The 13866-nt window shown below is 48.6% G+C and overlaps 1 protein-coding gene across 1 annotated transcript in view; it reads right to left on the bottom strand.

Moving 5' to 3' along the window:
* Window positions 1-13866, bottom strand: part of CCND2 (cyclin D2) — a 50102-nt gene that overhangs the window by 22292 nt on the left and 13944 nt on the right. Inside the window, exon 4 of the mRNA XM_068160921.1 lies at window positions 3829-3959. Coding sequence (XP_068017022.1) covers window positions 3829-3959 — 131 coding nt within the window. The remainder of the gene's footprint in view (window positions 1-3828; window positions 3960-13866) is intronic.

The raw sequence follows: 13866 nt of genomic DNA, 5'->3' as shown, positions 1-13866 counted from the left end.
AGGTGCTGGGAATATGTCCAGAGAAGGGCCACAAGGATGAGCAGAGGGCTGGAGCTGCTCTGCTATGAGGACAGACTGAGAGAGTTGGGGCTGTTCAGTCTGGAGAAGAGAAGGCTCTGAGGAGACCTAATTGTGGCCTTCCAGTGTCTGAAGGGGGCTACAAGAAAGCTGGGGAGGGACTTTTGAGGGTGTCAAGGAGTGATAGGACCAGGGGGAATGGAACAAAAGTAGAAATAAACAGATTCAGATTGGATGTTAGGAAGAAGTTCTTCCCCATGAGGGTGGGGAGACACTGGCACAGGTTGCCCAGGGAGGTGGTGGAAGCCTCATCCCTGGAGGTTTTTAAGGCCAGGCTGGATGTGTCTGTGAGCAACCTGCTGTAGTGTGAGGTGTCCCTGCCCATGGCAGTGGGGGTTGGAACTGGATGATCCTTGAGGTCCCTTCCAACCTTAATACTACTATGATTCTATGAAAAGCAAAAGAAGCCCTTGAGACCCTCCAGCTGGGAAGGACACTCCTCCAGCTCTCTACTATTCCCTGCGAGCTACCAGGAGCAATGAGGTGGGGAGGGCAAGGATTTTTTTTCCTCTTCAAAGCTGTAATTTCTGTGAGTTCCCTCTCTTCACCACATGATGCTGCTGAATCCTAGGACCTCTTATTTCTTCCTCTTTCCTAACCTCCCCTTTGAAAACAAAGTCATTCACACAATGACGATGAATTAATTGTGTCCCTGCAGGAATAGCTCTCGGGCATCAGAAATTAGGAAGTGAAAGAACTGAAGCTGTTCATTCAAGTTTAATTAAAGCCCCAGCACAAAATACATTACAATAGTCTTTACTCTTCATTAACACAGCCCTGGGCTAACTCTTGCACAACCTAGCCACTATGGTGTTTTTTTTGCCCAACAATACAATTTAAGGATGAAGCTTATTACTACAACTGTCCCATACTTCTCTCAGACCCTATTTTCAGTTGCTTATCTCTCTCTCTCTCAACATTTAACATGTGGGATGAAAGTTTCCAGCCCTCATCCCTTTTGCTTTTTTTTCCCCAGTGCAAGAGCCACAGAAGAAGTTTTCTACTAAAATATTTTCCCCCATTTCCAAACAGCTGGTCAATGAAAAATTTTGTTTTGCCCAAGTTCAACATTCTGGTTGGGCTGAGACTTCAAGCCCTGTAGAAAACAGACTTTGAGTTAAGGCCACCTTTGCTGCAACAGTGGGAACACCCTGAAACAAAGGACAGCACCTCCACCTTCTGCAAAAACAGCCACAAATCCAGGCTGGGTGCAGAGTGGGTGGAGAGCAGCTCTGAAGAAAGAGACTTGGGGGTGCTGAGTGATAATAAGCTCCCCATGAGCCAGCAGTGCCCTCATGCAGCACAGAAGGCAGCTGTGTGCTGGGCTGCAGCCAGAGGAGTGCAGCCAACAGGGCAAGAGAGGGGATTCTGCCCCTTTGCTCTGCTAAGACCTCATTTCAAATACTGCATCCAGTTCTGCTGTCCCCAGCATAAGGACATGGAGCTGCTGGAGTGAGTCCAGAGGAGGCCACAAAGATGATCCAAGGGCTGGAGCACCTCTGCTGTGAGGACAGGCTGAGGGAGCTGGGGGTGTTCAACCTGGAGAAGACTCTGGGGGGACCTTAGAGCTGCCTTCCAATCCCTGAAGGGATCCTACAGAAAGGGTGAAGAGGGACTTTTTATAATGATGTCTAGCAATAGGACCGGGGGAATGGTTTGAAGCTGAGGGAGAGCAGGGTCAGACTGGATTTTAGGAAGAAGTTCTTCAATACAAGGTTAGTGAGAGTCAGGAATAGGCTGCCCAGGGAGGTTGTGGATGCTTCTTCCCTGGGGGTGTTCAAAGCCAGGCTGGATGAGGCCTTGAGCAGCTGAGTCTGGTTGAGAGGTGTCGCTGCCCATGACAGGGAGGTTGGAGTAGATGCCCACCAAATCCACTCTATCACTCCCCTCCTGAGACAGACAAGGGAGAGCGAAACAGGAGTACTGTGTCCAGTTCTGGAGCCTCTATGACAATAAGGATCTGGAGGTGCTGGAAGGTGTCCAGAGAAGGGCCATGAGGATGATCAGAGGGCTGGAGCTGCTCTCCTATGAGGACAGACTGAGGGAGTTGGGGCTGCTCAGTCTGCAGTGGAGAAGGCTCCCAGGAGACCTTCTTGTGGCCTTCCAGTATCTGAAGGGGGCTACAAGAAAGCTGGGGAGGGACTTTTTAGGGTGTCAGGGAGTGACAGGACTCGGGGAATGGATCCAAGCTACAGGAGGGGAGATTTAGATAGATGGTATGAAGAAGTTCTTCCCCATGAGGGTGGTGAGACACTAGAACAGGTTGCCCAGGGAGGTGGTGGAAGCCTCACCCCTGGAAGTTTTTAAGGCCAGGCTGGATGTGGCTCTGAGCAACCTGCTGTAGTGTGAGTTGTGCCAGCCCATGGCAGGGGTTTGGAACTGGATGATCTTTGAGGTCCATTCCACCCCTGGCAATTCTATGATTCTGTGACAATTCTGTGAAGGGCCCTCTTGGGTCAAGACAAAGGCAATTTAATAGGGCAAAAGCAAAGGCCACAGGTGGAAACAAAACCAAACAAAGCTGCTCTTCTCCACTTCCCACCAGCACATGCTGTCCAGGAAGCAGGGCTTCAATGCACAGAGTGGATGCTCCAGAGAACAAACACCATCAACAAATGTCCCCACACTCCCTTCTTTCCTTCAGTTTTTATATCTGAGCTGGCATCATAGGGTATGGAATCCCCCTCTGGTCAGTTTGGGTCAGCTGGCCCAGCTGTGTCCCCTCTCAAGACGTTGCCCACCCCTCAGCCTACTCTTTGGGGGGAAGAATGTTGGCAGAGCATAGCCTTGGTACTGTGCAAGCACTGCTCAGCAGTAGCCAAAACACTGGTGTGTTCCAGCTGCCACTGGAAAACACAGCACTGTGGAAGATGCTAACTCCACCTCAGCCAAACCCAAACCGTTTCATCGCTGCAAAACAAGTCAAGCTTCACAGGGGATGAGACTCCTCTTTACCCACAGACCAAACAGTTTGGATTTGCTTTCCCTGCAGTGTCCCCCCCGACACAGGGGTGCAGCAGGAGAGGCACCACCCCTGGGGGAAGGCAGCCTCAGTGCTCCTTTCATTCCCACCTGCTTTCTGCTGGGACGGCAGACACATAGCTGGGAGGTTTGGGTTTTACCAGTGTCCCCACGGTCTGTGGACCCCAGACCAGTAAACTCACTTTGGCCTGAGTCTGAGCACCACTGAAATGCTGCTAGATTCACCACTCCTTGCTGGCAGGGCTTTCTGATAGCCAAAAACTGCACTTCAGGCAGTGAGCTGGGCCAAGTTATAGACAAAAGCTACCTGCCTCACACAGTGCCAGTGCTGCAGGACCAGTTCATTATTCACTTTCAACAAGGCAAGGATTTTGATGTGATTCCTCAATAAGGGCCAGAAAAGCAGTTCCAAGGTTAAGAACACAGGACAGGTGCTGTGTACCTTATGCCCCAGGGGATGCCATCTGCCTGCTAGCCCTGTCACCTGGCGTGGTACCAAAGGTGGCTCCCCACTATAACATGTCTGGGTGGGCAGAGCAGGTTCTCCCCACCAAGCTGTTGACCAAAGTGTGAATGAAAACTGATCCTGACAGGCTAAGAAGCTTTGGACAGTCAAACCACCACATCCAAGGCGCCGGGTCCAGGCGGGCAAACCTCTCACTCCAGAAGCATGCCCCTCTTTTGCTCCACTGGGTTTTCAGGAGCAGGCTGGGTTTGACAGCCCAGTTCTCCACCAACAAAAAGAGAAGAGGAACGTGGGACACTCACCACATCTGTGTTTGTGATCTTGGCCAGGAGGTCTGTGAGGCTGTCCCCGTCATCGAGCTGAAGGCCACAGATGGCTGCTCCCACACTTCCAGTTGCTATCATTGACGGTGGGTACATGGCAAAGTTAAAGTCTGCAAGAACAGATCTGGGAATTAGTCCAAGCCCAGACCAGAAAAGCTGTAAAACATCAGAGGCAAGCAACATAAAAAAAAAAAAAGAAAAAGGCACACCCAAGAATGAAAAAAAAAACCTGGGAAGTAGAAGAAAGGGCAAAGTGCCACTCTTTTTTTGGGGTCTGGTGGAGCTCATTAGTCACACTGCTCATCACGAGCAGTCAAAGGAGGGGTAACAGATCTGCAAATTAAAATGGAAATGCAGTTCAGGCTTTTATTCTCACTGATGCATAAAGCAAACCTGGGCAATTTTGTTTTGTTTTTTAATAGCCTTTCCTTAGTTTTGAAGAAAAAGGAAAAAGAGAAGAAGGAGGCTTTCTGTCATTCGTGTCAGAAATTTGGGTCTCCATCGCATTAGAGCTCTCTGTAGGAGCAGAACAACTAAGTGGGATAAGGCATCACAAAGGACCCAACTGAGACTTTCAGTCACGTCAAGTTTTAAAGACTTAATTAACTTGAACATTTACAGGCCTGCCCAGGAAAGAGATTTTTAATTAGCAGTTCATCTTTGCCACCTTTGCAATTAGGAAATGAGAGCACTTACAGCCCACAGCTACGTAACCAGAGCAAAAGCAGTGGTCACGTTTGTCCTTACTCCCCTTTCTTAATAAATAAACTGAGACCACATTTCAAACCTTGCTCTCTCTCACACACACAAACACATCTTGGAGAGACCAGAGGAGGAATGAAAATAACACTGTGACATTTTAAAGACAGTTTGATGGTTTATGATGCTGGCCCAGCATCATAAACATAGGGTTTGGCAGCATGTCTTATTAAGTATCATTCAATCAGTATCTGGGTCAGGGCAATCCCAAGCACTGATACAGGCTGGGCAGGGAAGAGAGAAGCCCTGAAGAAAGGACCTGGGGATGCTGGTGGATGAGAAACTCAACATGAGCCAACAGTGTGCACTGGCAGCCCAGAAAGCCAATCCCATCCTGGGCTGCATCAAGAGAAGCAGAGCCAGCAGGGCAAGGGAGGTGATTCTCTCCCTCTGCTCCACTCTGGTGAGACCCCACCTGGAGTACTACGTCCAGTTCTGGAGCCCTTATTACAGGAAGGATCTGGAGGTGCTGGAGTGTGTCCAGAGAAGGGCCATGAGGATGATCAGAGGGCTGGAGCTCCTCTCCTGTGAGGACAGGCTGAGAGAGTTAGGACTGTTCAGTTTGGAGAGGAGAAAGCTCCAAGAAGACCTTCTTGTGGCCTTCCAGTATCTGAAAGGGGCTACAGGAAAGCTGGAAAGGGACTTTTCAGGGTGTCAGAGAGTGATAGGACTGGGGGGAATGGAGCAAAACTAGAAATGGGTAGATTCAGACTGGATGTTAGGAAGAAGTTCTTCCCCATGAGGGTGGTGAGACACTGGCACAGGTTGCCAAGGGAGGTGGTGGAAGCCTCATCCCTGGAGGTTTTTAAGGGCAGGCTGAATGTGGCTCTGGGCAACCTGATCTAGTGTTAAATGTCCCTGCCCATGGCAGGAAGATTGCAACTAGATGATCCTTGAGGTCCCTTCCAACCCTGACAATTCTATGATTCTATTTCCCAGTCTCCTGGGTTACTGATACCCTTCTAAGATGAAACTTGGCTTGCAAGTTTTTTGATCCCACAATAACTCATTCACAAACTCTTCTGTACCAGTTGGGAAAACTGAAGGTAGTAAAGGAAACCCAAGTAAGACTTAGTAAAAAACAAACCACAATCAATACCTGCAGTCTGTTTATAGAAACAGATTGTCATGGGTGTGTTAAGGGCAGATCCTGCATCCTCTCTGCTCAGCTAACACAGGTTCTGTAACTCTGTTGATGCCTGCTCAAGTTTTAGACACGGGCAGAGTTGTTTCTAGCCTCCCAGACGCTGAGCTGGCAAATACTTGAACATGTCCAGAGGTGGGCAAGGAGGCTGGGGAGAGGCTTTGAGCACAGCCCTGTAAGAAGAGGCTGAGGGAGCTGGGGTTGTTTAGCCTGGAGAAGAGGAGGCTCAGGGGAGACCTTCTTGCTGTCTACAACTACCTGAAGGGAGGCTGTAGCCAGGTGGGGGTTGGTCTCTTCTCCCAGGCAACCACCAACACAACAAGAGGATACAGTCTCAAGCTGTGCCAGGGGAAGTTTAGGCTGGGGGAGAGGAGAAAGTTCTTCCCAGAGAGAGTTGTTAGCCATTGGAATGTGCTGCCCAGGGAGGTGGTGGAGTCCCCATCCCTGGAGGTGTTCAAGAGGGGATTGGATGTGGCACTTGGAGCCATGGTTTAGTAGTCATGAGGTGTTGGGTGGCAGGTTGGACTTGATGATCTTTGAGGTCTTTTCCAACCTTATTGATTCTGCGTGATTCTGAGATGTGGAGGTGGCATGCACTTCTCCAGGCTGCAAAATGTCCCATGAGGAAAAGCAGCAGTCAGGTAAGAATGGACTCTGGTCACAACCTTCATCCAGACTGGAGGTGGAATGTTAGAAGTGGGGTGAAAAAAGGAGGAGCTGAAACCCTGATCCCAGGCTAATGGGTATTTTTTAGACCTCATCATTATTTTGCTTTTGCATCCAAAGGTAATTTATTTACATTCTATCACTTTCTGTTCAAGATCTGTGGGAATTTTTCTAGGCACAGCCTAAAACTACCACAGATGGATTTGTGTCTCTCACGAAGCTACCAGAAGATGAGCACCTGTAAGGCCACTGCTGAAGCCCACTGGCCTTCCTACCAGGTTGAGCTCAGCAGACATAGAATTATAGAACTGTTAGGGTTGGAAAGGACCTCAAGGATCATCTAGTTCCAACCCCCCTGCCACTCTCACAAGTGCTTCTGAAAGAACAAAATCCAGCTGACTGAAGCAATTAATATGGACTATCATCATTATGAAAACAATTAATTATGCACTATTGCAAGAGTCCACTGCAAACTGCAAAGTTGGTGATCTTGGAAATGAAGTCACATTGCCCTTACTAAAGAGTGAGTTGCCAAAAGAGCCTTGGCCTCTATTTATCAGTGCATGCAACAGCCCTGAGGATGCTGATCCCTGTCAACGTAACAGGAACTGCTGTTTGATGATCAAAACTTCTTTCACATTTACCTTAGGTGGATTTATAAACATGCATGAGAGGACTAGCCTGTAAATGGATGAAGAGGGGAAATCAGTAAGGCTCCCTGAAACATAGCACATGCAGTGCTCACAAAGCCTGCTCCATCCCCAGTGTGGCTGCACTTCTCATCAGGGACCTTTGTAGGGTGTCGGGTAGTTATAGGACTAGGAGGAGTGGATCCAAGCCAGAAGTTCTTCCCCATGAGGGTGGTGAGACACTGGAACAGGTTGCCCAGGGAGGTGGTGGAAGCCTCATCCCTGGAAGTTTTTAAGGCCAGGCTGGATGTGGCTCTGGGCAACCTGATCTAGTGGAAAATGTCCCTGCCCATGGCAGGGGGGTTGGAATTAGAGGATCCTTGAGAGCCCTTTTGACCCTAACTACTCTGTGATGCTATGATCAGGCCAGACCTCAAAAGCAGACAGATTTTAAGCCCTCAAAACAAGCAGTTTGCCTCTCTCCTTACTCACTGCTAGTGACAGGAGGCCCCAGGACTCAATTCTGGGTGACCGTTGCAGTAGCTCATTCCTTTGGGTTGATCTGGGAGCTAGTGGCTCCACAGAAGAAATGTGATTGCTGGGCCACCAGTTTACAAAGCCCAACACAAAGAGCAGGAATGGTTAAAGAACTCTGGTAAGGAGAGGTTTTCATTAAGGCTGCTCATGTTTGTGTGCTTGTGTCAAGTGTTCAGAGACCCTTCCTGCTCCACAGAGCAGATAACAAATATCAGTAAAATTTAAGAATGTTCAAACCTTTCTGGAAGAGACCTTGCTCTCATCTACACACTCATCAGCAACCCCACTAATTGATTTAGAAAAGGGATAAATTACAGCAGATTACATCTCCACCAGTCTGTTTCTTCTCTTGCCTGCACTGCATTTGCTTGGGTTTGTGAATCCTGTCTGCTTGCATTGGCATGCATCAGGCTGGACTTTGGCCAACGTGGCCCTAAGTTGGGAGGGCACCTCCTGCATTTAATCTTTGGACTTAGCAAGACATCTCCCAGTTACACACAGGAATTACAGCTGGCAACAGACCTTCCATAGTTTACCCCTTCTCCTCTTGAGTTTTGGGGGAAACATAGTAAAAAGATGATGTGAAACCTCTCAAACTCTGGCAGTACTTGGACAGTCACCACAGGACCTACAAAGCAGTGGGTGAGAACCAAAGCCCACTCCCTTCCACTCATCATTTGAGCCAGCAGCAGGGAATATGGACTCACATGGAGGCCCAAATGGACCCACACCATCATATGTGGTCGCTGAATCCTCACGAGAGCAGCTTCCCCCAGCCCCGAGCGGCTGGTGGAGAGATCCAAGCAACAGGGAGCTCCCCATGTCTTCCACTCAAGGCTCAGCGCTGGCCAGACAGCGTGGGCTGAGTGAAGGACACAGTTGCAGCCTGCCCCTTCTGAACTTCCTGCCCTCCTAGGGGCTTGCACCAAGACCTTCACATTATCTAAACGCCGGTCTTCTCGCGGTTGATTTTAGACCTGCTCCCAGAAACCATCTTCCTAGGAAGCCGAATAAAAGAGCCACAGTGCCCCTGCCAACCAGCACTGCTGTAGGTCTGCTTCCACGTGGGGTCACATGAGAACATTTCTATGCCCAATAACCTTGTTAGCTCCCTTAATGTCATTCACGATGCAAATGAGACAGCGAGCGAATGGCCAGAGGCCCAGAAGCGACTAAAGCTCAGCATCCAGAAAGCCTTACATCGCCTCTAGCCCTAAACTAACTTCCCTCCATCACGAGCGCCATAAACTTGGCTATCAAAGCTACACATGCCCGGCCTTTGTTGTACAACAGGCAGCGATTTGTATCACTGCCTTCTATTTTTAGCATATTAATTAACTACTGCAACTGGTGAGGCAAAGTGCCTCCAACTGGAGAGTGTGGCACCATTGTCTGAAGTCATCACCTCATCTCGCGCCTATTGAAAATCATGGCAGCGACCCTCCTGCTGATATGAATTTAACCTGACATGCCCACAAAGGGGTGTGTGGGGGCGGGGGGTGGCGCACCAATTCTCCTGCACATGGTTCCCCACATCACCCTGCACCCTATTAGCGTGGAAAGAGCTGGCTGAAAGAAAAGAAGCCACATTGTGCCGGGCCACCTAGAGGGTTGAATAGAAAAGGGCTGAGGAAAAGAGCAGGCAAGGGGGAATAAAGGCCGCCATTAACATATTTCCATATTCATAGAACCATGGAATTGTTAGGCTTGGAAGGGACCTCAAAGGATCATCCAGTTCCAACCCCCCTCTTCCATGGGCAGAGACACCTCACACTACAGCAGGTTGCCCACAGCCACATCCAGCCTGGCCTTACAAACCTCCAGGGATGAGGCTTCCACCACCTCCCTGGGCAACCTGTGCCAGTGTCTCACTACCCTCATGGGGAAGAACTTCTTCCTAACATCCAATCTGAATCTACCCATTTCAAGTTTTGTTCCACTCCCCCTAGCCCTATCACTCCCTGACACCCTAAAAAGTCCCTCCCCAGCTTCTTGTAGCCCCTCTTGTGATACTGGAAGGTCACAAAAAGCTATGTGAAATGTTTGTCAAGGTGCAGGGGAAGGATACATATAAAGTGCTGTATGTGAGGGGATGCAGAATCCCCCTCTGAACCTCTTATCTTACACTGAGAGATTCAAACCAAGCTTTTTTTTTTCCTATTTTCATATGTTATTTTCAATTATAAACCTCCACACCTCTGCTTTCCCCAGGACAACCGAGTCCCAGCATCCTCACTCAGTTTTCAATCAGGTAAAAACTGCTCCCAGGGTTAGGTCAAAAGCTTGCCCTGAGACTTTAAGAAAAAAAAGTTCTAAATAAAAGGGAAAGAATCCAAAGATGACAGACTGAGAGAGCTGGGCAATGCAGTCTGGAGAGAAGGCAGCTCTGAGGAGACCTTATTGTGGCCTTCCAGTATCTGAAGGGGGCCTAAAAGAAAGCTGGGGAGGGACTTTTTAGGGTGTTGGGTAGTGACAGGACTAGGGAGAATGGCTCCAAGCTATAAGAAGAGTTAGGAAGAAGTTCTTACCCATGAGGGTGGTGAGACACTGGCACAGGTTGCCCAGGGAGGTGGTGGAAGCCTCATCCCTGGAGATTTTTAAGGCCCAGCTGGATGTGTCTCTGGGCAGCCTGCTCTAGTGTGAGGTGTCCCTGCCCCTGGCAGGGCAGGTAGAACTGGATGATCCTTTGAGGTCCCTCCCAAGCCTAACAATTCCATGACTCTATGAATCTATGTAAAGCTGAACCTGGTGTTTTTATGTCAGATTATTTCAGGTTTCATCATCTCCAAAAACAGAGAGGGACACTTACAAAAAAGCATCCTTTTCTGGACACCTGAAGAAAGGCTACAAACTCAGTCCTACTTTTGGACTGAAGTGCAACTTTGGTTAAGGGGCGCCCCGGGTTGGCCCCAAAGGCACAGCTCTATCTCTAACTTTGTGGTGATTTACGCAATTCCATGTGAAAGTACACAATGAGTCTCCTTGAAAGTCAGAGGAGGAATGCAGCAGCATGAAACCCAGGAGAATTTGAGCACTCAAATAAATACAAAGGAAAACACTGGTTTCTTACACAGCAGGACTTGTTTTACCTTCTATTTCCAAACAATGAACACTAGAAACTGTCCCATCTCCATTCTGGTACCACCTTTTCCCTAAAGGACCTTAAAACCAAGAGACCATCCCTGCACAAGTCCACTGACTTCAGTGTTAGGAAGGGAAAATAATGAGACCAGAAAGGTGCCCTCTGCAAGACAGCTGCCTCTGGACCAGCTGGTTGGAGTCATCAAGCAAATTCAGGGTACCTTGAATCAGCACCCAGCTTTCAGGTGAGGTGGAGCTCACACAGTCAGGGTGCATGCATGTGCTGAGGTGATTCTCCCCCTCTATTCTATTCTGGTGAGACCCCACCTGGAGTACTGTGTCCAGTTATGGAGCCTCTAGTACAGGAAGGATCTGGAAGTGCTGGAGTGTGTCTAGTGAAGGACCACAAGGATGATCAGAGGGCTGGAGCTCCTCTCCCATGAGGACAAACTGAGGGAGTTGGGGCTGTTCAGTCTGGAGAAGAGAAGGCTCCGAGGAGACCTAATTGTGGCCTTCCGTATCAGAAGGGGGCTACAAGAAAGCTGGGGAGGGACTTTTGAGGGTGTCAGGGAGTGATAGGACTGGGGGGAATGGAAAAAAAAATAGAAATTAGTAGATTCAGATTGGATGTTAGGAAGAAGTTCTTCAGCATGAGGGTGGTGAGACACTGGCACAGGTTGCCCAGGGAGGTGGTGGAAGCCTCATGCTGGTGGTTTTAAACGTCAGGCTGGATGTGGCTCTGAGCAACCTGATCAAGTATGAGGAGTCCCTGCCCATGGCAGGGGGGTTGGAACTGGATGATCCTTGAGGTCACTTCCAAGCCTAACAATTCTATGACTCTGTGCTCTTGCTGCCAGCTCAGCACATCATCCATGGTCAAGTTCTAGGACCCTACACCAAGCTGTCTTGCTGGCTCTCTCCTGATCCAGTGGACTTCACTACCTCTGAGCCAGGAAAATGCAAGTTTGACAATTAGCCTGAAGCAGGAGGGAACTGGACACAGAAACCCAGAGAGGTCCTGCAAGGGGAAGCAGCCCTCACTCCCAGCCAATAAATGAAAACTGGCGGAAGGAAAAGAGCAGTGACAAACACCCAGGCTGAACGTGCTCAGTGTGCCAAAGCCAGGTGGGCTGGAACCAGATGACCTTTAAGGTCCCTTCCAACCTCATACATTCTATGATTCTACCTTCTTTAATGACCCTTATGAATGCTCTGGCTGCTGGTTGAGGGTTTTTTTTAACAGCCCATTTTCATTTCTATCACTTAACAGAGGTTTATTGTCAGAGCTGAAAACAGAGAATTGGAAACTGCTGCCTTGAGGAATGGGGGACAGGGGGCAGAAAAAAGAATTATACACCATCAGGAGAACAGAATCATGACAATCACCAATACCAGTTTATAAAACCATTTAGATCATGGTCAAATGTCACCCAGCCTCAAACTTCCACCAGCCAACGAGTGTACAATGAACACAAGTATGGATCTGCCTTTAAGCAGCCGAGTTGTAAAGGTCCGTCTAAGGAGAACAAGGCAAATCATGACTTTCCTTCTTGCCTGTTTTGATCCATATGAGGTTCCAGTGTCAGTATCCTATTTTTTCTCTCTCAAAAGCAGTTGGTTTTTAACGGCATTGCCCATTTTTTTCCCTCTTGCTGTCATATTTCTACAACACACTCGAATTCCGCCCCCCCCCCCCCCCCATGTTAACTATTTCTACTTTTAAAGGCAAAACCAGATGGCTCCTCAGCATGGCAGTGCTAAGGATGAGCAGACAAAAAAAACTGTCAAGTAAAACAGGATGCAGAACTAGCTTCTAGTCTTTTGAGTAGTCAGGAGGGCAGACTCTGTTCCTGGGTTAGAGTGAAGCAAAAAGTATTTGGTTTTAATAGAAATGGATCTAAAGTAGCCTAAATGTTAACGCTCCACCACAACCACCCATGTGAGGCAGAGACAGGGAAACATGAATAATATCTATAAAGTACAATGTCTATTAGCTGATCATAAACACTATTTACTCTATAAATATAATACTAAATACTATTGAGAGCAGCCAGGCAGAGAGGGACCTGGAAGTACTGGTTGACAGTAGGCAGAAAATGAGCCAGCAGTGTGCCCAAGGTGGCCAAGAAGGCCAATGGAATCCTGGCCTCTATCAGGAATAGTGTAGCCAGCAGGAGCAGGGAAGTCATTCTGCCCTGGACTCAGCACTGGTCAGGCCACACCTGGAGTACTGTGTCCAGTTCTGGGCTCCTCAGTTTAAAAAAAGATATTGAGATTCTGGAAGGTGTCCAGAGAAGGGCAACAAAGCTGGGGAGAGGTTTGGAGCACAGCCCTGTGAGGAGAGGCTGAGGGAGCTGGGGTTGCTTAGCCTGGAAAAGAGGAGGCTCAGGGGAGACCTTCTTGCTGTCTACAGCTACCTGAAAGGAGGTTGTAGCCAGGTGGGGGTTGGTCTCTTCTCCCAGGCAACCATCAACAAAACAAAAAGGACACAGTCTCAAGCTGCACCAGGGGAGGTTTAGGCTGGAGGTTAGGAAGAAATTCTTTACAGAAAGAGAGATTGGCCATTGGAATGTGCTGCCCAGGGAGGTGGTGGAGTCCCCATCACTGGGAGTGTTTAGGAAGACACTGGATGAGGCACTTGGTGCCATGGTTTAGTTGATGAGGTGGTGTTGGGTGACAGGTTGGAGTCGATCTCATAGGTCTTTTTCCAACCTGGTTAATTCTGTATTCTGTGTTTCTGAACAGTTGTTTGCACTGATTATTATTACCACTTATTCCACACCTTTCCCTAAGGAAGCCTAACCAAGGATCAGTACTATGGTAGTGCTTAAAGCACCTAAAAGTCAGATCTGCAGCTGGTAGGAAGGAGGGCAAAGTTACCTGGCAGCAGTGGAACTACACCAGCTTGTATCAGCAAAGGCTCTTCCCCTCCATTTCCTTCCACCCTATCTTCCCAGACCTGACATGTCCTACAACTTAAGGAGTGAGTCTGCTTATAGAAGACACTTACCAGGCTCTGCTTACTTGTTGATGGAGCTTACATGGTTCTTGGGCTTCCTTTTGCTGGGAAGTCCAACATACTGATGGGAGCTGCCTCTCCCAGTTAATAGGCAAGAGCTTTCTTTTCCATGGTAATAAATTCATTTGGACTCTTCTTTCTTCTGTCATGCAAGAAGTGTTTGTGCAACCACTGCCACTTTT

Source organism: Melanerpes formicivorus, unplaced genomic scaffold, assembly GCF_026170545.1.
Source record: "Melanerpes formicivorus ecotype bairdi unplaced genomic scaffold, bMelFor1.0.p_v2 SCAF_54, whole genome shotgun sequence".
In the NCBI taxonomy this organism is placed as follows: Eukaryota; Metazoa; Chordata; class Aves; order Piciformes; family Picidae; genus Melanerpes; species Melanerpes formicivorus.
This window is presented reverse-complemented; position numbering and strand designations above follow the sequence as displayed.